Raw genomic sequence first — 24,014 nt, 5'->3', positions numbered from 1 at the left:
TTGTTCAATATTGTGTTTTTTTTGTATTTTTACACGTTTCAGTGTTTGCCTAGTTGTATATATTTAGTTGCGCCGTAACTCTTGTTATGCTAATTGATTTTACCGGTGTGTTCACCGGATCTCAGTGTAAAAGTGCGGCATTTTCCAATGTCAGGTATGATGATTAAGGGAGCTTAGTCTTAGTCTCCAGAAACACGTCAATATCGTCACTTGCCACCCATTGTGCTGATGCTTTTATCCTCTGTTGGAATGCATTTTCAGTGAAGACTCTGTCTTCACTTTATTGTTGAGCTGGACATTCTGCCTTTATTTGGATCTCTTACGCTCTGACACAGCGTATCCGTGCTCTGATTACTACAAGATGCACATATCGGTGAGCTGGATGTTTTTCTCCGACTGCATAGAAATACATGCAGCCGCATACTCCGGTCCCGAGTGCATCACACTCGGAAGTGTGACCCCGGCCTAATACCGTAGCTATTTTGGTTGTGACATTACTGTGTTTGGCTGGCCCGCTGACCTCATCAGGGATTATAAAAGGACAGGCGCTGCCAAACTAGGCACACTAATTTCATTGCGTATTGGAGGGAGAGAGTGCTTGTCTAGGCCTGTGTGCACAGTATAATGAATCAGAAGCCTGTAGTGTTCTTAATGGTGCTGAAGCTGATACTAACAGTCCTTCTAAGGGATAATCGTTTGCTTTGCTGTTTTGTATCGCATACAATCTGCATTTAGCCTAGAGAGGGAAAGAAAGTCACAGGAGCAAGGAAAGTACCAGAATCCAGTCTGTAGGCAGGGATTACCCTGTGCAGTCCGTTTGCAATTTTTGTTGTGAGGGCTGAAAAAATTGCATATATTTTGATCCATCAAGTATTAAATGCTTTGAGGCCGTTTTTTGAGTTATATAGCACACCCAAAAATTGTTGAAACACTTTCCTTGGCATCATTTCTCAGGCATAAACTTTTCAGTAGTGTTGAGTACATTTATGTGATCTCTAAAACTGAGAAATAGCTTTTAAAAATGTATGTTTTATGGGCTTCCATTTCTCATCCCTACAGTGTTATGTGGTCTGTGAACATGTCTGTGATCTCTAAAACTATTTAAAAGCTTTTCAAAATTTTGTTTGCTTCCCTTTATCAGCCCTACAGTTTTATGTGGTCTGTCAACATTTCTGTGATCTGTAAAACTAGAAAAAAATTTTCTGGATTGAATTTGATTGTCATCCATACACTTTTGCATTCTTTCTGTTACTTTACGGTGACGTAAACTCCCAAAAACCACTTTGATTGCTGAAGGTGACCAATTTTTTTTTCCCTTTATTAAAAATAAAGTAGGTTTGAAGAGACATAGCAATTATAAAATGTGTAAGGCATGTGTTAAGAAATGGGGAAGTAGAAGTGCTGATGATGGTGCACGCAGATGTTGAGGACGTGGAGCAGGTATGACTACCCCTGTTACTGGAACACAGGAAGCACACCGATCCACGACACATTGTGGCGTCTCAACTAGCATGCGCCAAGAGAACGAGAAGGACATGCTGTTTAGTGATGCACAAAATTTAGATCAGCCATGGCTATAAGAATATAACTGTCGGGAACTGCAAATTTGGGATAAGGAGGAAGATGATAATGAGACACAAAAAATGTGGAAAGATTACGGCACAACCATCCATGGATAAAATGGATTCTTTATTCAAACGTAGTTATAACATTAAAAGGCGAGGCCTTGTACTGACGCGTTTCAGCTGTATACACACCCTTAGGCCGGGGTCACACTTGCGAAGTGCAATGCAAGAAACTCACGCAAGTCTCTCTCATCAATACCCGGCAATGCCGCTGGCACTCGGGACCGGAGTGTGCGTCTGCATGTCTTTCTATGCAACTGAACACTCCGGTCCGAACTGCCAGCAGCAGTGCTGAGTATTGATATTAACCAACTAAATATACATAGAATAGCAGAAGTGTGAAAAAAAACAGAAAAATACATGAATGGAAAACAAACTATTTCATTCATTTATTTTTCTTTGGTTTTTCCATGTTTCCTGTGATGTAGATGTTTCATGTTCCGGCTTCCAGCTAGTATTTTCCAATGCCAGGTCATGTCGTGATATGGCCACCATTTTTTTCATCCAAGTCCATTTTTTTCTCACACTTCTCACATTTCTGTTATTCTATGTATGTTTATTTAGTTAATAATAATTGCTTTGATATATGATAGAAACATTTTTGTGCCTTTTCATGTTTTTTATGCTTTTGCTGTAAATTTTTTTGTCTTTTGACTTCTGGCCATTATAATTTGGAACATATGTGCACTTCACTGCATGCATTGCATTTATTCAATTACCATCATGTGTGTTCCTCTCTCCTCTCCAGCCACAGGTTCCAACTTATGGGCATTGACTTTGTTCTAACCTATTGTAATTGTCTTTTTGTTTAGTCAATGTATATATGTTGGATTGTTACACTTATGCCTCAGTTAGCCTTGGACTAAGGGTATGTATACACCTGAAACGCATCAGTACGAGGCTTCACTTTTTAATGTTTTGCGTTTGAATAAAGAAAACATTTTATCCCTGGATGGTTGTGCCGGTATCTTTCCTCATTTTTTGTCTATCTTCCTGAATTCACCAGGGGAAATGACACCCTCAGGAATAACTTTGGGCCAAATTTCTAGCTATACATTCTCAGCATGGTATGCTCCTTCATCACTCTCCTTCTCCCTGCATCTCATGATAATGAGACACACTTGCTGCTACATCTTGTTGTTGTTAAGTCATGAAGTCAGGAGGACCAGGGTGATGAAAGATGAGTTGGTGGATGACGAAGTCAACAAACAAACCTGGAAAGCTAGAATGCAGAGCAAGACCAGAAGCACTGTGGGGGAGAGATCAGCAGCACAGACAGGTAAAAGGGAAAGAAGGCAGGCAACTGTTCCAGAGAGCACTGAAACTCATGAATTTCTCCGGCAAAGAGTTATGTGTTCCCCAGTCTGGGACTTTTTTAAAGACAGCTCTGAGACAAACAAAATGGCCATTTGCAACCTGTGCCATGCAAGGATCAGCAGGGGCCAGACCACTAAGAACCTAACCACCAGCAGCAGTGTCAGGCACATGTCATCTAAGCACCCAACTCGGTGGGCCAAACATCTGGGTCCACGATTGGTGCCCTTGGGTTACACCACTGCCTCTTCCTCTGTGCTAGGTGTTTCCCAATCCCCTGTCCAAAATGCAGATGCCTCCTGCCCTGCAGCTATCCTTGCTCATTCTGACCTACCATTATCCGGCACTTCCAAATCTTTGACCCAGCACAGCGTTCAGCTGTCCCTACCCCAGGCCTTGGAGTGAAGAAGAAAGTTCCCAGCCACCCACCCACAGGCCCAAGTGCTAAATTGACACATTTCCAGGCTGCTTGGTGTGGGTGGAAATGTTGCCATTTGGGCTGGTAGAAAGTGAGGATTTCTCACAACTTATGGCGGCAGTGGTGCCAAGTCACATCCTAGCATGGCGCATGTGCTCCCGACACCGAGGATTGCTGGCCTTACTTCTATCAGGATGTCCTCAACCTCCTACAGCAGTTTCTGCACCCCCACCTGCTCTTCCTCATCCTTCATCTCTAATGTGGTATCTAAGACCATATTGTCCACCTCAGCCGGAAGCTGGAAGCTCTGCAGCACTGCCTCAGCAAAGCGGCAACAAGCTCTGCTGAAGCTAATTTGGTCTAGGAGACAAACCGCTGCAGCAGAGTTACTTAAAGGAATAACAGACTGGACAGATCTGTGGTTTTTGCTGCTGAACCACCAACCAGGCATGGTCATGTGTGATAATGCACATAGCCCATTGACGGCTGTGGAGCTTGGCAAGTTCACACACGTACCATGCTTGGCACATGTGTTCAACTTGGTAGTTCAGCTGTTTCTGAAATCCTACCCAGATTTGACAGAGGTTCTAGTCAAGGTATGTGGCGTCACCGCCCATTCCTGCAAGTCGGCTGCAGCACATGCCGCTCTGGCAGAGCTTCAGCAGCACATGCAAGTGCCAGCTCACCAACTGGTGTGCAAAGTCACCACACACTGGAACTCCGCACTGTACATGCTGGCAAGACTTTGTGAGCAGAAGAAACCAGTAGTTGAGAATCAACTCCAACACATCCATCGGCATTCTGTTCAGCCCCCACATATAACAACTGAAGAGTGGGCATAGATGTCTGACATTTGTTCGGTTCTCCAATACTTTGAGGACTACACAAAGATGGAGAGCGGCGATGACACCATAGTTAGTGCAACAATCCCACTTCTGTGCCTACTTAAACAGTCGCTGCTCACGATTAAACATGAAGCTTTGCATGCAGAGCAGCTGGGGATGGAGAAAGCCATAAGACAGAGAGATTGTAGTCAGCCCAGCCTCATCTCATATGCTCAGTGCCAATTTGGTATCAATGAGGAGGAGAACATTGAGGAGGAGGAACAGAAGCTGGTGGCTAGCGCAACAGAGGCTAGTAGTCACACAGCCTTCTACCCATCTCTCCCTCATGAATAGGTTGAGTATGGGAATGAGGAGGAAGAGAGGTAGGAAAAGATGGAGATCATCATGATGGAGACAGGGAAGTTTTGGCTGTATGGAGCTTCACACATATGGCCAACTTTATGTAATGCTGTCTTTCCCGTAACCCTCACATTACATTTATCTTGGCCAAAAAGTGCACTGGTTGTTCACCCTGCTTGACTGCTAGACCCACACTACAAGGAGTACTTTGCATCACTTCCTCCTGAGGTGGAGAGGTCTGCTAAAATGGTGCTACACCAGAAGGCCATTGTGGAAAATATGTTGAAAAGATTACCATTAGGCAATGCTAGTGGCAGGTAGCAAGCTTCCTTGCCCAACCAAGGTGGAGGGGCCAGAGAGACACACAGAAGGGGCAGGAGTACACTGTCAAAGGCGTGGGCCAATTTCATGACACCAGCCCAGCACCCAGGGCCTGATGATGAGGTATTTTTGACAAGGCGGGAAAAGTTTTTAAAGATGTTCAGGCAATATCTGGCCAACCAAACCAGCATACTCCCTAATTCTTCTGCAACCTTCAACTATTGGGTCTCAAAGCTGGACACCTGGCATGAGCTGTCCCTCTATGCCTTGGAGGTATTGTGCTGCCCTGCTGCTAGAGTCTTGCCTGAGTGGGTTTTTAGTGCAGCGGGGGGGTCATAACAGACAGTCGTTTTCACCTGTAAGGCCGGAGTCACACTACAGCGAGATACGGCCGAGTCTCGCAGGTTAAAACCAAGCTCTGGCGCCGGCACTCCGGAGCGCAGCATGCAGCTCCATGTATTGCTGTGCGGCTGCACACTCTGCTCCGGAGTGCCGGCGCCAGAGCTTGGTTTTAACCTGCGAGACTCGGCTGTATCTTGCTGTGTGTGATCCCGGTCTAAACAATGAGTTCAGACAGACTCATAAAAATAACAAAGCCTGGATTAGCCCACACTTTTCCACACCACCAAATGACAGCAGCACATAAAGTATATGTAATAATCAATATTTTAATGAGGCCCAGCAGTTGTTGCTTTTCAGAGGTCTATGGATGACATTCCTCATAATTTCTGTCTGGCTTTGCATTTTCTGCAAAGCCTTTATGAATTTATAAGTACATCAACTACACTTTCAAAATATTTAGGTTCAAAATGTTTTAAAGGATTCGATGACTCATCCATACAATTTAACACGGTTATTGTTGCATTACAATTATTGTTGCAACAATTGGTATTGTTGCATTGCTATGGTATGTAAAACTTACAAAAAGTGTAGAAAAATATTTCAGGATTAGATCGCTCATCCATAGAGTTTCAAGTGCTTTTGTCACATTTTGGTGGTATATATAGTAACAGTACAAAAAAGCATTTTAAAATGTTGCTTGTTTGTTAACATTAATTACCCATACACTGTCTGAGTTAGTAGGCACATAAGTCCCACCTGATTATTACGGGGTGTAGCAAATCTTTGATTATACCAAGTTCATGGGACTCAGTGACCCAGTGCTTTTTATAGTCACTCTGGCAACTATAGTCCTTGACATCCCTGTGAATACAACGGACATCCATGGTTTTTCTGGGGAACGACTGATGGGGAGTGTGGCCCTTTACAGAGTCACCAAACTCCTTGAGTCCAAGAGTCCTGACACCAATATGCCATTTATTGTCACAAGACATGATTGCGGACTCTCTCCGGGCTGATAGTCCACACAGAAGGTGGGATAGGCATAGTACAAACAGCGCCTCCCTAGGCTGCAGTCCATCTGCTTGAAAACCGTAGGACAACGGGTGGCTATGCGTCCAGGTCATCTCCAGCAAACCAGGTCTTTACCAGTAACCTTTGGCATCTACTCAGCGACTCCTTGGGATTTCAGACTCCCCCCAGTGATGGCTCTACTTCTCCTCTTTTGGTACTTGGGTTCCCTCTGGGTATCCCAGTATGGAGATGCACCATCCTTCAGCTTCCTTACGGACCTCTCAACCACCTGGTTTATTTCTACAAGGTCCACCAGGTCATCTGCATTCCGCGGTTCTCCATGGGCAACACATGTCTGCCCCGGCCTAAGGAGGGAGTGAATATAACTGTCCATGACAACCCTCTTGACCATCTAGGCTGGAGTGGAGAACTCTGGCTGCAACCATTTCTGTACCAGAATGCAGTAAGTCAAACATCTGATAGCAAAGGGGGTTTGTCACCATAATACCCATAGTGATAAACCCTTTGTGTCTGACTGACATAGTGACCCCTGAGCATGCCAATATCTCTGTTTTTAATTTGGCTTATTCCCAGGCATCTTTTAAGGCCAAGTCATAATACGCCTTCTGGGGTTCGCCAGTCAGAAAAGGGGCCAGAACCTCCATCCACTGCTGTGGGGGCAGCTTCTCCCACCCTGCAACCAGTTCGAACACAGCCAAAAATGCCTCCACATCATTTTCTGCATTGCTCATCTTATCACCTGCTGGACAAATATGTCGTCACCTGGACATGGGGAACGGACTTCAGGCCTCCCACAAACCACCTATACAAGCAACTCAATCTGCTGCTGCTCTTGTCTGAACTGGTCTTGTTGGTACAGCTGTTGTGGGGGAGATGCTGCTGGTGTTGCTGCTGTTGTTGCATCTGTTGGGTAAGCAGCTTACTTGTCTCTGATGTGCCAGCTGTTGCTGCTGCTGTGTGTTCAGCAGATGCTTAATAAGGTCCTCCATACTGTTTGACTTTGTCTCCTGGCTTATGCCCACCTTTACCCAAGATATGCATTTTGTCCACAGCCGCTACTCATGTTCCTGGAACGGTGACTGCATTTAAATCACCAATTGTGATAGATCAGCTCACTCAGCGGCACATATGTGACACCCCAGAGTCCGGTTGTCACAGGGACATTACCTCCCTCTAATGGGTAAAGTCATGCTTGGAGGCAGAAAGGGACCCCCATGCCAGGCAGCATAGATTTAATCACAATTTCCTGCTGCAAGTCAGAAAAGGGAGATGCCTTATAAATTCTGGCCAGCAGAGGGGGTTGGTGAGTCAGCTAGAAATCAGCTGAGGAGTTGTCTTGGAAACGAAGCAGCTCTGAGCTGTGAGGAAAAATAACAGTTAAACGTGAGGATGTGAGGTAAAAAGAACTTTCTAGAAGATCCTGTCAGATGAAACCAGGCAGCTGATCTGTGAAGAAGGAAAGGACAAGAGCAGAGACTAAGAGACTCTAGGGAAGCTAAAATACTGCATATAGCAGACCCCTGAGTGAAGCGCTAATAAAGAGAAAAGGGACATCAGAGTCCGAGGCTGACAGGAGCTGTACGCCCTGATAGCCGAATCTGAAAGTACAGGGGATTGTAAATTCCTGTGAACATTGAACACCTGAGGGCACGGCAGCGGATAATAATAATAATAATCTTTATTTTTATATAGCGCTAACATATTCCGCAGCGCTTTACAGTTTTTGCACACATTTAGCGGATAAGGAGCTCGGGGCTGACGGTGAAGAGAACGGTACCTGTGGAATAGGCTCACGCTGACAGCCGTACAGGTTAGTGAAACCATCACGAATAGAGGGTTGCAGCATAGTTATATACAGCGGAGACCCACACACATAGCGCAGAAAGGAAGGTCCTAAATCCCCACCTGGCAAGGTGGATCCCCTGAATGTCTCCAGGCGAGCAGGACTCATTCCATCACCTGTACGTGGTACTCCGGACTGCAACCTATTACCAGTAAAAGGTAAAGAAACTGCACCTCTCTGTGTCTTTCTCTCATTTATCTGCACCCCAATGTTTACAGCCACTTTTACTATTTAATTAACATCTTTGCCCTGGGACTACAGCCCTACCTGTGGAGGGCTATAACATCATAGCTGCACCCAACATCCATCCCAGAGAAGCAACACTGCAGCGCTGGTCACCTCTGACTAGAAAACCACAGGTGGCATCACGTATTTCACCATCTATAAACATTATCTTTATTTTTACCACATAAATACCACACAACTTTCCCCTATTTTATTACTGGACGCCTCTGGGCCACGGACCGGGTCGCCGCCGCCGTGACACCGTCCCCCATGGAAGTCGATGGGCCTGGTACCGAGAACCCACAGGCCCCGTGAGGCGCTCCACATACAGTTAGAAGCGGAGTTAAATCTTTTGTTGGTTTATTACACAGGCACCATAAACCAACATGAAGAGAAAATAAAGTCTTTCTGGCAAAACAGGAAAACAAAAGAAAATGGTATACAGTCTCTACGTCTGCTGGGATCTGCCTCACCATGCCTCATTAATTCTTGGTAGACCTTTTGCTCTTGGGAGTCTCCTTATTTTACCTGCCAGCAGGTATTTTTCTCATTCCTCTGTGTAAGGGATGTGCCGGGGTCGTGAAAACATCCCTTATGCTCATGTTGGTATAAATGTGGGTTATGCCCTTGTTCATTCCGGTACCCTATGTTGTGTTGTGTATAATTGTGTGATAAAGATGTTGCTGTTATTATATACAGCTCTGGCAAAAATTAAGAGACCACTTTCAAATGTTCAGTTTGTCTGATTTTTCTCTTTATAGGTATATTTTTGAGTAAAATGTAAATTGTTCTTTTAGTCTACTAACTTCTGACAACATGTCTCCGAATTTCCAAGCAATAAATTTTGTTTTTTTTTCTGAAAAGGAAAAATGGCCAAAATTAAAAAAACCTGCAGACCTCAAATAATGCAAAGAAAACAAGTTCATAATCATTTAGAAACAACAATACTAATGTTTTAACTCCGGAAGAGTTCAGAAATCAATATTTTGTGGAATAACCATGATATTTAATCACAGCTTTCTTGAATCTTGGCATGCTTTCCACCAGTCTTTCACACTGCTTCTGGCACAAAAATTTAAGCAGCTCTTCTTTGTTTGATGGCTCGTGACTATCCATCATCCTCTTGATTACATTCCAGAGGTCAATGGGGTTCAGGTCTGGAGAATGGGCTGCCCATGACAGGATTTTGATGTGGTGGTCTCTTAATTTTTGTCAGAGCTGTATGTTTATGCTATAATTTGTGTCCATGTACATATGTTCTGCACTGATATTCAGGGAAAGTGAGTTATCCCAGGTCGGCCACTAGATGGGGGTATACTGCTAAAGGGGAGTATTATCTCAGATTGGTCACTAGATGGGGCATAGTAGAATATGGGAAATAGTTACAGTTCACATAGGAGGGGCAAGGTGGGATAAGTTAGGAAGGACTTTGTGATAGGAGCCACTTGGGGCAAGGGCGCCCATTAGCTCAGGGGGCTGGCTAACCCTGGGCAAAACCATGTAACAAAACATTCTGCTTAAGCAATAGGCCCAGCATATAGTATCCATGACCAGGATGGTTACAGAGGGATCTATCTACAGCAGCAGTACTGGCAGCACAGTATACGTGGGTCTGCAGTTGCTAGTGAAGACTAAGCAGTACGGACACATCACTTAACATGTGGCATCTTATCTCGTGGAGTGATGCCCTCAGAATCGGGGTGAAATGGCTGAGGGAACACCCAACTGGAGTGAGGCTGGCACTGAAGATGCTGTGGGACCATTCAGCAAGGTTTATCCCGGAAGCGGGCTTAGTGAGAAAGAGAGAAGGAAAGGGACAGAAGAGAAGCTGAATGTTGTGTACCCAGATGATGATGATTCTGGAAGGAATATGAATATGCTGTGTACAAGTCTCAGTAAAATTGTTCCGTTTAAAGATGAACTGGACTGTGACTCCGTTATTTCTAAAGTGGATCCTGAAGTCCTCCAGAAACGTACAGAGGACCCTGATGGAGCTGTGAAAGGCGCTGCTGGTTTGCCGAGTGATGGGCAGCATGTTTATGTGATGGGAGGCCAGAACACAGCTGCAGATGTTGGTGGCCACGACTGCAGCCCTGTCCATCCCTCACATATGCTTAACCCTTCCCTTACCCCCATCATATCTTGCTGATAAAAGGAGGGCAGCATTATTCTTTCCCCCTACTTTTATATTTATATATTGGCATAGACTGTGAGCCCTCGCGGGCAGGGTCCTCTCTCCTTCTATACTTGTGTGTCCCTTGTCTTACACATGTTTATTATACTTGTCTACATATCCCCTTTTCCCTGTAAAGCGCCATGGAATAAATGGCGCTACTGTATATAAATGTATAATAATAATAATAATTTCTTCATATTTCTTTGACATGTCAATTCTCAACATAGGTCTAGTAGGGTCTGTATTGCTTTAATAATTTCTTGGGGATACCAATATGGGACACTGCTTTATCTTCTAATTGTACACTGGCTCAACTACAATTTACTAATAATGGATCCTCATTTGCCATATATCTAGGTATTATATGATTGCCACCATTATGAAATATCCATTATGATAATCATAGGGATACTTATCTCCTTGTATGTACTGTATATCTGTGCATTATCTCCTTTGATGGTTGGGCTGTGTTTATATACCTGGTTGCTTATTATTACAGTTGTGGCCAAAAGTATTGACACCCATGCAATTCTGTCAGATAATACTCAGTTTCTTCCTGAAAATGATTGCAAACACAAATTCTTTGGTATTATTATCTTCATTTAATTTGTCTTAAATGAAAAAACACAAAAAGAATTGTCCTAAAGCCAAATTGGATATAATTCCACACCAAACATAAAAAAGAGGGTGGACAAAAGTATTGGCACTGTTCGAAAAATCATGTGATGCTTCTCTAATTTGTGTAATTAACAGCACCTGTAACTTACCTGTGGGACCTAACAGGTGTTGGCAATAACTAAATCACACTTGCAGCCAGTTGACATGGATTAAAGTTAACTCAACTTCTGTCCTGTGTCCTTGTGTGTACCACATTGAGCATGGAGAAAAGAAAGAAGACCAAAGAACTGTCTGAGGACTTGAGAAACCAAATTGTGAGGAAGCATGAGCAATCTCAAGGCTAAAAGTCCATCTCCAAAGACCTGAATGTTCCTGTGTCTACCGTGCGCAGTGTCATCAAGAAGTTTAAAGCCCATGGCACTGTGGCTAACCTCCCTAGATGTGGACGGAAAAGAAAAATTGACAAGAGATTTCAACACAAGATTATGCGGATGTTGGATAAAGAACCTCGACTAACATCCAAACAAGTTCAAGCTGCCCTGCAGTCAGAGGGTACAACAGTGTCAACCCGTACTATCCGTCAGCGTCTGAATGAAAAGGGACTGTATGGTAGGAGACCCAGGGAGACCCCACTTCTTACCCCGAGACATAAAAAAGCCAGGCTGGAGTTTGCCAAAACTTACCTGAAAAAGCCTAAAATGTTTTGGAAGAATGTTCTATGGTCAGATGAGACAAAAGTAGAGCTTTTTGGGCAAAGGCATCAACATAAAGTTTACAGGAGAAAAAAAAGAGGCATTCAAAGAAAAGAACACGGTCCCTACAGTCAAACATGGCAGAGGTTCCCTGATGTTTTGGGGTTGCTTTGCTGCCTCTGGCACTGGACTGCTTGACCATGTGCATGGCATTATGAAGTCTGAAGACTACCAACAAATTTTGCAGCATAATGTAGGGCCCAGTGTGGGAAAGCTGGGTCTCCCTCAGTGGTCATGGGTCTTCCAGCACGACAATGACCCAAAACACACTTCAAAAAGCACTAGAAAATGGTTTGAGAGAAAGCACTGGAGACTTCTAAGGTGGCCAGCAATGAGTCCAGACCTGAATCCCATAGAACACCTGTGGAGAGATCTAAAAATGGCAGTTTGGAGAAGGCACCCTTCAAATATCAGGGACCTGGAGCAGTTTGCCAAAGAAGAATGGTCTAAAATTCCAGCAGAGCATTGTAAGAAACTCATTGATGGTTATCGGAAGCAGTTGGTCGCAGTTATTTTGGCTAAAGGTTGTGCAACCAAGTATTAGGCTGAGGGTGCCAATACTTTTGTGTGGCCCATTTTTGGAGTTTTGTGTGAAATGATCAATGTTTTGCTTTTTGCTTCATTCTCTTTTGTGTTTTTTTCATTTAAAACAAATTAAATGAAGATAATTATACCAAAGAATTTGTGCTTGCTATCATTTTCAGGAAGGATCTGAGTATTATCGGACAGAATTGCAGGGGTGTCAATACTTTTGGCCACAACTGTATCTTTTTCATGCCCTATTAGTGCTATATCTGGCTATCTTAGGATCCTCTTTTTGTGATAACAGATGCCTATTCAGGGAGAACCTTGTATGATTGATTTCTTGTAAGTTATATGCCACTCTGGGTACTGGCAGAGATTTACGCTGTTTTAATTATTTTTAAGGCTGTGTGCCCACGTTGCGTTTTTTAAAACGCATCCCATGCAGTCCTATGGGATCTTGCAGTTGCTGTACCAATGCTGCGGATTTTTCCGCTGTGGAATCCCATTACGAAAAAATCCACAGCATGCCCATTAATGTTGCGGAATCGCGGCGATTCTGCCGCCATAGGATTGCATTGAAACGCTCACTTTACACATGTGACTATGCCCATCATGCGTAAAGTGAGCGCTTCATGTGCGGATGGTACCCAGCGTCTGGAGGAGACATAGGCAGCATCAATAGTAAAAAGTTGGTCACACTTGTCAAGCACTATGCTTGACGAGTGTGACCAACCTGTCAATCACTTTTCCAAGAGATGCTTCAAATCACTTGGAAAAGCACTAGAATTCTGCAAGCTAAAAACGCTTGCATAGCGCTTGGGTTTTGAGTGAAAACGCATGCAAATTCCGCATGCATTTTACCTGCGGCGGGGAGTTGCGGAAATGCTGCGAACAATTCTGCAGCATTTCTGCAACGTGGGCACATAGCCTAACGTGTGTGATGTTTTTCCCAATAAATATTTATGTGATTTTCTAAATATCTCAGGTGTGCACGTTATTATGTAGTTCTTTCTTTTTCTCTTCCATTATATACTGATATCGTGGCTCAATACAAAATGTAGCACCTGATCAGCAGTGAGATTTCCTGTAGTTGTAGTGCGCTCTACTTCTATATTCATGCACCCTATGATGACACATTGGTGCCTCCAGCAAAATATGATGCCGCTTCAATGTTCCACAGATTTGCAGAGGTCTAGTCAATGAGACAACTTCTTTTTGCCAGAGTAGGACACTTTTGTCTCCATTGGAATGAAGCACATGTTCGACTACCGATCCATTCATTCTCTATGGGACTGCTGGAGAAAGATGCGTACTGCTGCTTTCCCTTGAAATAAACACTATGCTATCTGTCTAAAATGGTCCCTCAAGTTCTTCAATCAAAATATTATAAACAAGAATAAGAATAATTTTATTTCTATACCACCGACATATTCAGCAGGACTTTACAATTAAGCCGGGACATGTACATACTATAAAAACATTAAAAAGTAACATATCATTCGACAGTTACAGGAGGAGTGAGAGTCCTGCTCACAAGCTATAATCTACAAGCCATCATAATAGCCATTATTATAATATATAGGACATTTCATATATAATGATTATACTCCTTTTTTATCAAATTGTTGACCCCTGAAATCATCATAAATTACCTCACCTCTCACATATGAGCCACAAAATTGTGGCAGGACCTCTCCACCTTCCTCTAGCTTATGCTACATGAGACAGAGGTACAAGGAATATTGGCCATTTCACAGTTCGTTCTTGGGACGGACACCCTCCATTCTGCACTGAAGTTAAATAGGCTAGGGGTAAAGGGGGACATTCAAGATAGAGCTGGCATATTTAGTTGCTGAGACTTAACTGTTTTATTCTGCTGCTTTAGAACAGTAATCAGCATTATGACATTACGTAAAAACAATGATTCCCAGAAAGCAACCCTAAAAAGATTTGTACCATAATTTCAAAATATTACCTATCCACAGGAGCCTTCAGATCATTTGGTGTCTGATCGCTTAGATTGCCCCCATTACAAGAGGCTGTGTTTATTTATTTAAAGTCAATGGGACTGCTGGATATACAGTTGTGCTCAAAAGTTTACATACCCCAGCAGAATTTTTGCTCTCTTGGCCTTTTTCCAGAGAATATGAATGATAACACCAGAACTTTTTCTCCACTCATGGTTAGTGGTTAGGTGAAGCCATTTATTGGGCTGCAAGAAAAAAGACGGATGGCACCACCAGTACTGCTGAAATCCTATGCTGCCGGTCTTATACCAGGCTGCAGACTTCGCCTCATGACCACGGTTGCTAATCCAAGAAAACACAGGCAATAAATCCACCAGAGAAAAGCAGATAGCACTTACCGGTCTTTTGAAGAAATTCTGCTCTTTATTAGCAATAAAAAAAGCATGTTGGCCGGGGAAGTGAGAACAGGAGTGGGCAGAAACTTGACGATGGCCGTTTCGTGCCGACTAGCGCTTCCACAATTATTGACCCGCGGAAGCGCTAGTCGGCGCGAAACGGCCGTCATCAAGTTTCTGCCCACTCCCGTCCTTACTCCCTCGGCAAACATGCTTTTTTATTGCTAATAAAGAGCGGAATTTCTTAAAAAGACCGGTGATTGCTATCTGCTTTTCTCTGGTGAAGCCATTTATTGTCAGACTACTGTGTTTTCTCTTGTTAATTCATAATAACAACCCAAAACATCCAAATACCCCTGATCAAAAGTTCACATACCCTGGTGATTTTGGCCTGATAAAATGTACAGAAGTTGACACAAATGAGTTTGAATGGCTACTAAAGGTAACATCCTCACCTGTGAACTCTTTGCTTGTAATCATTGTGTGTGCATAAAAGCTGAATAAGTTTATGGGATCCAAACAGACTCTTGCATCTTTCATCCAGTCACTGATGTTTCTGGATTGTAAGTCATTGAGAAAGCAAAAGAATTGTCAATGGATCAACGGGAAAATGTAGATGAACTGTATAAAACAGGAAAGAGATACATAAAGATATCCAAGGAATTGATAATGCCAGTCAGGAGTGTCAAAACTGTGATTAACAAATGGAAAATCGGGGGCTCTGCAAAAACAAAACCATGGTCAGGAAGACCAACAAAAATTTTGCCCACAACTGCCAGGAAAATTGTTCATAATAGAAAGAAAAACTCATAAATAACATCTGCTAAAATACTGGACTCTGTTATGATTGGGTCACCGAGGAGGAAAGCAAGACCAAGCTAAGCCACAGAAAACCAGAGAGGTTGGCAACTAAGCGGATTGCAGACCCCTGATCCTATCCACAGAACTAGCAGTAGCCATGGAGCGCACCTACGATGATTCTAGACGCCTCGACACAGCCGGAGAACTAAATAAGTCTAAACCAAGAAAGGGGAAATCTAAACTGCCCCAGAGCAGACCCCAAAGGAATAGATAGCCCCCAAACATCTATTGTCGGTGAGACAAGATGAAAACAAACCGCAGGTAGGAAAATAGGCTGAGCAAACGATGGGACCCACACTAACTAGACAGGACAGGAAAGGAAAGACACTGTCTGCAATCACGCAAAAAACCCTGCAAAAAATGCCCAACATGTCTGATAAAATAATACTGAAGTCACTAGACTTCGCCCACTATATCAGCACTCGGGTATATTCTGAAAGCAGAGCAAAGAGAGGCCAATCTAATAAGAGACAAAAACAAACTGACACAAACAGTAACATAAGGATGGAAATTCAACACAGCGCCAGCCGGGGCTGGCTGACCACACAAAGCTGAAATAGACAAAACCAAATCAAATGTGAACAATATCAAAAGAACACTTAGCTTGAGCATGCAGGGACTGAGCTGGAAACTAAGACCTCAGGAGGCAGGAAAAAATCACCAGCAGGGATAGAGGGAGTCGGCTGTCTTAAATCCAGTCAAAAACTCCAGATGTCCAATCGTCCTCCTCATTATCAGGTGGCAGGCCTCTGTTAATTAGATCAGCTCCATTACCTCCTGTAACCACCAGAGGGAGCCCTTAAAGAGAACTCGCGAACTACCGCCACTACTAACCAAAGGTAGGCCGGAAAGTGAATTCACAACAGTACCCCCCTTGAGGAGGGGTCACCGAACGCTCATCCACACCACCAGGCCGATCAGGATGGGCCCGGTGAAAAGCATGAACCAATCTATCGGCATGAATGTCAGAAGCAGAGACCCAAGAATTATCCTCCTGGCCATAACCCTTCCATTTGACTAAGTACTGGAGTCGCCATCTAGCCAAACGAGAATCCAATATTTTCTCTACCTCATATTCCACATTGCCTTTAACCAATACAGGGTCAGGAGGTGCCGCCATAGGAACTTTTGGCTCCACAAACCTCTTCAACAGAGATTTATGAAACACATTATGGATCTTAAACGTAACTAGAAGAGCCAATCGAAAAGAAACAGGATTAAGAATCTCCAAAATCTTATAAGGTCCAATGAATCTTGGCTTGAACTTTGGAGACGCAACCTTCATAGAAATATTCTTTGACGACAACCAAACCATATCACCCACTTTAAACCAGGGACCAATGGTCCTATGCTGGTTGGAATACATTTGGGCTTCTTCCTGAGAGAGGGACAACTTATCCACTACTAGGTCCCAAATCTGCTGCATTTTCTCTACCACAGTGTCCACACTTGGGCAGGTCGAAGACTCCACTTGCCCTGAAGAAAATCGAGGATGAAACCCAAAGTTACATAAAATGGGCAACATTAAAGTGGCAGAACTAGCTCTATTGTTTAGCGCAAATTCGGCCAAGGGCAAAAATGAGACCCAGTCATCCTGATCAGCAGATATAAAACATCTCAAATAGGACTCCAAAGTCTGGTTTGTTCTCTCAGTCTGCCCATTGGTCTGAGGATGAAATGCAGAGGAGAAAGATAACTGAATTCCCAGTTTGGAACAAAAAGTTCTCCAAAATCTGGAAACAAACTGGACTCCTCTGTCTGACACAATGTTCTCAGGAGTCCCATGCAACCGAACCACCTGTTGTAAAAACAAGGGCACCAACTCTGAAGAAGATGGCAACTTTGGGAGTGGTACAAGATGGATCATCTTAGAAAATCTATTACAAATGACCCAGATAAGTTATTCTCTGAGAGACAGGAAGATCAGGAATAAAATCCACCGAGATATTGGTCCATGGCCTCTTGGGCACCGGCAGGGGCATCAACAACACACCAGAACGAGAACAGGGTTTAGACCGAGAACAAGTCCCACAGGACTGCACAAAATTCCTGACATCATGAGATAAGGCAGGCCACCAAAAAGACCGACTCTCCAAATCTCTGGTACCAAAAATACCTGGATGACCAGCCAACGCGCAGCAAAGAATTTCAGCCATTACTCTCTTCCTCCACTGGTCAGGAACATACAATTTTCCCATAGGGCAACGCTCAGGTTTGTCCTCCTGAAATTCCTCCAGGGCATGTCTCAAATCGGGTGAGATGGCGGAAAGAACTACACCCTCATCTAGAATGGTAGTAGGCTCGGTCACAATAAGAGAATCTGCAAAGAAACTCCTAGAAAGGGCGTCCGTCTTAACATTCTTCGTACCCGGAAGAAAAGAGACCACAAAATTAAAACGCGTGAAAAACAAGGCCCACCTAGCCTGTTTAGGATTCAAGCGTTTGGCTGATTCAAGATAAATCAAATTCTTGTAGTCGGTGAGGACCACAACTTGATGTCTAGCTCCCTCCAACCAATGTCTCCACTCTTCAAATGCCCATTTCATGGCCAACAATTCCCGATTCCCCACATCATAGTTACGTTCAGATGGGGAGAATTTTCGAGAAAAGAAGGCACAGGGATTCATTTTAGAAGTCAACGGATCTTTTTGGGACAAAACAGCTCCTGCACCAATCTCAGAAGCATCTACCTCCACCTGAAATGGAAGTGAGACAGCAGGTTGCCATAGAACCGGAGCAGAAGTGAATCTCCGCTTAAGCTCCTGAAATGCCGAGACTGCCTCTGGAGACCAATTCACCACATCAGCATCCTTTTTGGTCAGATCAGTCAGTGGTTTGACAATACCAGAAAAATTACTTATAAATTTACGATAGAAATTAGCAAAACCGAAAAACTTCTGGAGAGCCTTCAAAGAAGTAGGCTGAACCCAACCATAAATGGCCTGTACCTTGGCTGGGTCCATTTCAATAGCTGACGGAGACAAAATAAATCCCAAAAATGAAATCCTCTGTACACCAAAGAGGCATTTCGATCCCTTAACATACAGGGAATTTTCCCTCAAAATCCGGAACACAGTCCGGACATGTTCCACATGAGAATCCCAATCACTGGAAAAGATCAAAATATCATCCAGATAAATGATCAAAAACTTATCCACAAACTCCCAGAAAATATCGTTCATAAAAGATTGGAAGACAGAAGGGGCATTAGTGATCCCAAAAGGCATCACCAGGTACTCAAAATGTCTCTCCTGAGTATTAAACGCCGTCTTCCATTCATCCCCGTGCTTGATGCGAATAAGATTATACGCCCCCTGAGGTCAAGCTTGGTAAACCAGAAAGTACTTTTAACTCTGGAAAATAAATCATAAATCAGGGTTAAAGGGTACTGATATTTAACAGTGATTTTGTTAAGGGAACGATAATTAATACAAGGCCTTAATGAACCGTCTTTCTTGGCCACAAAAAAAACCCAGCACCTAAGGGTGAAGAGGATGGTTTAATATGACCCTTCTCCAACGACTCCTTGATATAAGATCGTATATCATCATGTTCGGGTACCGATAAGTTGAAAAGCCGACCCTTGGGAAATTTACACCCGGGCATTAACTCAATTGCACAGTCATAACTCCTATGAGGAGGCAAAGACACAGACCCATTCTCACTAAATACATCAGAAAAATCAGCCAAATAATTAGGAATATCATGAGACTGGGGAGAGATGGAGAAAACAGGAGTGTCACTAAGAACACACTGACAACCCCAACTCACAGACACAGATTTCCAATCCAAAACAGGATTATGAGTTTGCAACCAGGAAAAACCCAGAACAATAGTATCATGCAAATTGTGCAGCACCAAAAATTTACAATTTTCTTGGTGGTCCGGGGCGACCCGCATTATCACATGGGTCCAAAACTGTGGTTTATTCTCCGTCAAAGGAATAGCATCAATACCACTCAAAGGGATAGGAGTCCGCAGGGGTATCATAGGAAAACCACAACGTTTAGCAAAGTCCAAATCCATCAGATTCAAAGCTGCTCCTGAATCTACAAAAGCATTGGCAGAAAATGTAGATAAGGAGCATATCAGAGTAATTGCCAAAAGGAACTTAGGTTGTACACTGCCTACAGCAAATGTGTGCGCAAAACGTTTCTCTAATTTAGGGCAGACAGAAATAGTATGAGAGGCGTCCCCACAAAAAAAACACAGCTTATTACGCCTTTTAAACTGCTGATGTTGCGCCCTAAACAAAACCCCATCACATTGCATGGGTTCAGACGTTTGTTCAAAAGGCGGCAACGCCTCTTGTGTAGTGTTACGTTCACAAAAACGCCGATCAACTTGAATGGCTAATGACATAGAATCATCAAGACCAGAGGGAACAGGAAATCCCACCATAACATCTTTTACGGTTTCTGATAAACCCTTCGGAAAGAGAGCTGCTAAGGCACCATCATTCCATGTAGTAAGGATCGCCCACTTTTGGAATTTTTGACAGTATGACTCTGCAGAAACCTGACCCTGGTTCAATGCCAATAGGGTTTTCTCAGCTTGATCAATAGCATTAGGTTCATCATACAACAACCCCAAGGCTTGAAAAAATGCATCTACATTAGTCAGAATAGGATTTCCAGGTGTCAGAGAAAAAGCCCAATCCTGGGGATCGCCGCGCAGCAAGAAGATGACAATTTTAACCTGCTGCACAGAGCTCCCCGATGAGTTAGGCTTCAAGGCAAGAAATAGTTTACAATTATTCTTAAAATTCAAAAATTTAGACCGATCCCCAGAAAACACATCAGGAGTAGGGATTTTTGGTTCAACAGCAGGTGATTGAGCGAGATAGGTGGAAATTCCCCGCACTTCAGCAGTGAGCTGCTCAACATGATCAGACAATTGCTTAATCTACATTAAAGAATAAAATCCTCCTACGACCCCAGAGAAAAAGAGGAAAAAATATATATAAAAAAAAAAATTCTGACACTTTTTTTTTTTTTTTTTACAATTCTCTCCTGCTTTTGAGTACCCTAGAATCTGCAGTTTAGGCTGTTGATTCTGTTATGATTAGGTCACCGAGGAGGAAAACAAGAACAAGCTAAGCCACAGAAAGCCAGAGAGGTTGGCAACTAAGCAGATTGCAGACCCCTGATCCTATCCACACAACTAGCAGTAGCTGTGGAGCGTACCTACGATGATTCTAGACGCCTCGACACAGCCGGAGAACTAAATAAGCCTACAAAACTGAAATAGACAAAACCAAATCAAATGTGAACAATAGCAAAAGAACACTTAGCTTGAGCATGCAGGGATTGAGCTGGAAACTAAGACCTCAGGAAGCAGGAAAAAAATCACCAGCAGGGATAGAGTGAGTCGGCTGTCTTAAATCCAGTCAAAAACTCCAGATGTCCAATCGTCCTCCTCATTATCAGGTGGCAGGCCTCTGTTAATTAGATCAGCTCAATTACCTCCTGTAACCACCAGAGGGAGCCCGGAAAGAGAACTCACGACCCTTCTGTCAATATAACCAGCTCCACTTCCCTCACTAGTAACCAGAGGTAGGCCAGAAAGTGAATTCACAACAGGACTCTCTGAAAACTAGCTGTGTGGCTGTTTCAATATGCACAATAAGGAGGCACTTGAAGAAAAATGAACTGCATGGTCGAGTCACCAGAAGAAAGCCATTACTGTGCAAATGCTGCAAAGTATCTCACCTACAATATGCAAAACAGCACAGAGACAAACATCAAAACTTCTGAAACAAAGTAATTTGGAGTGATGAGACCAAAAGTGAACTTTTTGGCACAACCATAAACGTTACATTTGGAGAGAGGTCAACAAGGCCTATGATGAAAGGAACACCATTCCTACTGTAAAGTACAGAGGTGGATCGCTGATGTTTTGGAGATGTGAGAGATACAAAGGCACAGGAAACTTGGTGAATGCAGCACGTTATCAGCAAATACTGGAGGCAAATTTTCAATCATCAGCTTGGAAGCTGCGCACAGGATGTACTTGGACGTTCCAACATGACAACAATCCAAAACACAAGGCCAAGTCGACCTGTCATTGGCTACAGGAGAACAAAGTGAAGGTTCTGGAGTGGCTATCTCAGTCTCCTGACCTCAACATCATTGAGCACTCTGGGGAGATCTCAAGCATGCAATTCGTGCTAGAAAGCCCAGGAATTTCCAGGAACTGGAGGCTTTTTGCCAAGAAGAATGGGCAGGTTTAACATCTGAGAAAATAAAGCACCTCATCGACAACTACCACAAAAGACTTAAAGCTGTCATAGATGTTAGAGGGGGCAATACACTTTATTATGAAATGGGGTATGTGAACTTTTGATCAAGGTCATTTGGATGTTTTTGGTTGTCATTATGATTTAAAAAAGAAAACTCAGTAGTCTGACAATAAATGGCTTCACCCAACCACTAACCATGAGTGGAGAAAAAAGTTTTGGTGTTATTATTCATATTTTCTGAAAAAAGGCCAAGAAAGCAGAACTTCTGCCGGGTATATAAACTTTTGAGCACAACTGTAGATGAGATTAGGGATCTGTTTCTGCCATAGAATCTTGACCCCTTCACTTGTAATCGGTAGGAGTAACAGCATTTGTGCCCTTAACGATTATCAAGTTGTCACCTATTCTTTGGAGTGGCGATAATGTATTCTCAGTACAATCCTTTTGATGATCACAATAGAAAGGTGGTAATGTAGTACTTACCGTATACTAAATGCTTTCTCCAATATCATCGCCTCTAAATTCTGACATTTGTTCTGCTCACATTTCTAACCTTGATTTATCTGCTCTTTTCTAGATTACCGACTTAACAACATTCAGCTTCCACCTTCTTCCATGAAATATAATACCATGTCCTTCTCTCGGTCTTTTCATAACCTCTCTCACTTACCACCCTCTTATGAATCTGCCATTAAGTCTGACATCAGCAGGTATTCTTCTCTCAAGCGACTAGGTATGTGTTCCTCCAGATTGTGCTTTATTCATGTGTGTTGTGAATGATTGCACCAAGGTAAATATGAATGTTTAGCATAGAAAAAGAATACAACTAGTATACTTACTGTGTTTACTGACCGATTGCCCCCAAAAAAGTAAAACAATATAATTAAAATAAAAATTTTACATGCCAGCGTGTTTTGCCCACGGACACACGGTACATGGAAACACTCTGACATGCACAGACCCATTAATTTGAATGGATCTACGTGAGTACGTGTCTCCGGTACGTGTGGAAACTGTCACCACACATACCAGAGACACGGACATGTGAAAGAGTCCTTAGATGGTAAAAATACACTTTTTCATTCCTGTCATGTCACTTTACATTAATTCTTGAAAATCACCTTAAGGGTAAATAAACTATCTGACCTAGTTTTCAATATCTTGAGGGGTGCTGTTTATAAAATGGTATAACTTTGGGGGTCCTATATATTTGATAACCCCAAAAAGTCACTTCAAACCTGGATAGGTCCCTAAAAAAATAAATTTTGTAAATTTCCTTGGAAAAAGGAAAAACGACTGCTACATTTTTAATCCTCCTAAAATGCCAACAAAATAAAACAACATTTACAAATGGTATCGATTTAAAGCAGACATGAGGGAATTGTTATTTACTATTGTTTTTGTGTGGTATGTCTATCTGGATTAAAGGTATAATCATTCAAAATTTGAAAATCGCAATTTTTTTTACATTTTTGTCAAATTTCTGATATTTGTAATAAATAAACACAAACATAGCGACCTAAATTTACCATTATCATAAAGTATAATGTGTCATGAAAAAACAGTCGCTAAATCAATGGGATATATTGAAGCAATCCAGAGTGATTACCACATAAATTGACACTGGTCAGATTTTAAAAAAATTGGGCCCGGTCACTAAGGGGTTAAAAAAGCAACAGCCCCCTACTTGCAGTGCTAGACCTGGTCTTCACACCACGTGAGACTGAAATAATGCCCTCATGTGATTGCCAAAACATACATAATGTATATAATGCAAATAATACCTTGAAAATCATGCAGCCATAAGCAAAAGTGCAGCTTAAGGTCTCTTTCACACTTCCGTTTTTGACCATCAGTCAAAATCCGCCGTTTTTGCAAAAAAACGGATCCGCCATTTTTTTTGGCGGATCCGATTTTTTTTTCCCATTGATTTGAATTACCGGCGGATCTTGACGGATGGCCATCCGTTGGATCCGTTTTTTTGCGGATCCGTCAATTTTTTTCCATCCGTCGAGATGCCTGGACGGACCATGCGACTTTTTTTTGCTGCAGGATCCGCATTTTTATAGTGCGCATGCCCGGAGGAATTAAAAAATTCTCTCTCTCTCGCAGCGGTTCCTTTAACATTCTTCATTCATTGGATCCGTCAAAAATACGGTCCGGTGACATCCGTTC

General features: G+C 42.9%; 1 protein-coding gene across 3 annotated transcripts in view; it reads left to right on the top strand.

Moving 5' to 3' along the window:
- The window catches only part of SHISA7 (shisa family member 7), a 397,834-nt gene that overhangs the window by 366,850 nt on the left and 6,970 nt on the right, over nucleotides 1–24,014 (top strand). For all 3 annotated transcript variants that reach the window (XM_073562405.1, XM_073562406.1, XM_073562404.1), the window contains one exon: nucleotides 22,417–22,572. In XM_073562405.1, coding sequence (XP_073418506.1) covers nucleotides 22,417–22,572 — 156 coding nt within the window. The remainder of the gene's footprint in view (nucleotides 1–22,416; nucleotides 22,573–24,014) is intronic.

The sequence above is a fragment of the Dendrobates tinctorius genome, unplaced genomic scaffold (genome assembly GCF_039654945.1).
Source record: "Dendrobates tinctorius isolate UK_male_01 unplaced genomic scaffold, ASM3965494v1 ptg000350l, whole genome shotgun sequence".
In the NCBI taxonomy this organism is placed as follows: Eukaryota; Metazoa; Chordata; class Amphibia; order Anura; family Dendrobatidae; genus Dendrobates; species Dendrobates tinctorius.
Note: the sequence above shows the minus strand (reverse complement) of the source record. Positions and strands in the feature narration are given on the sequence as shown.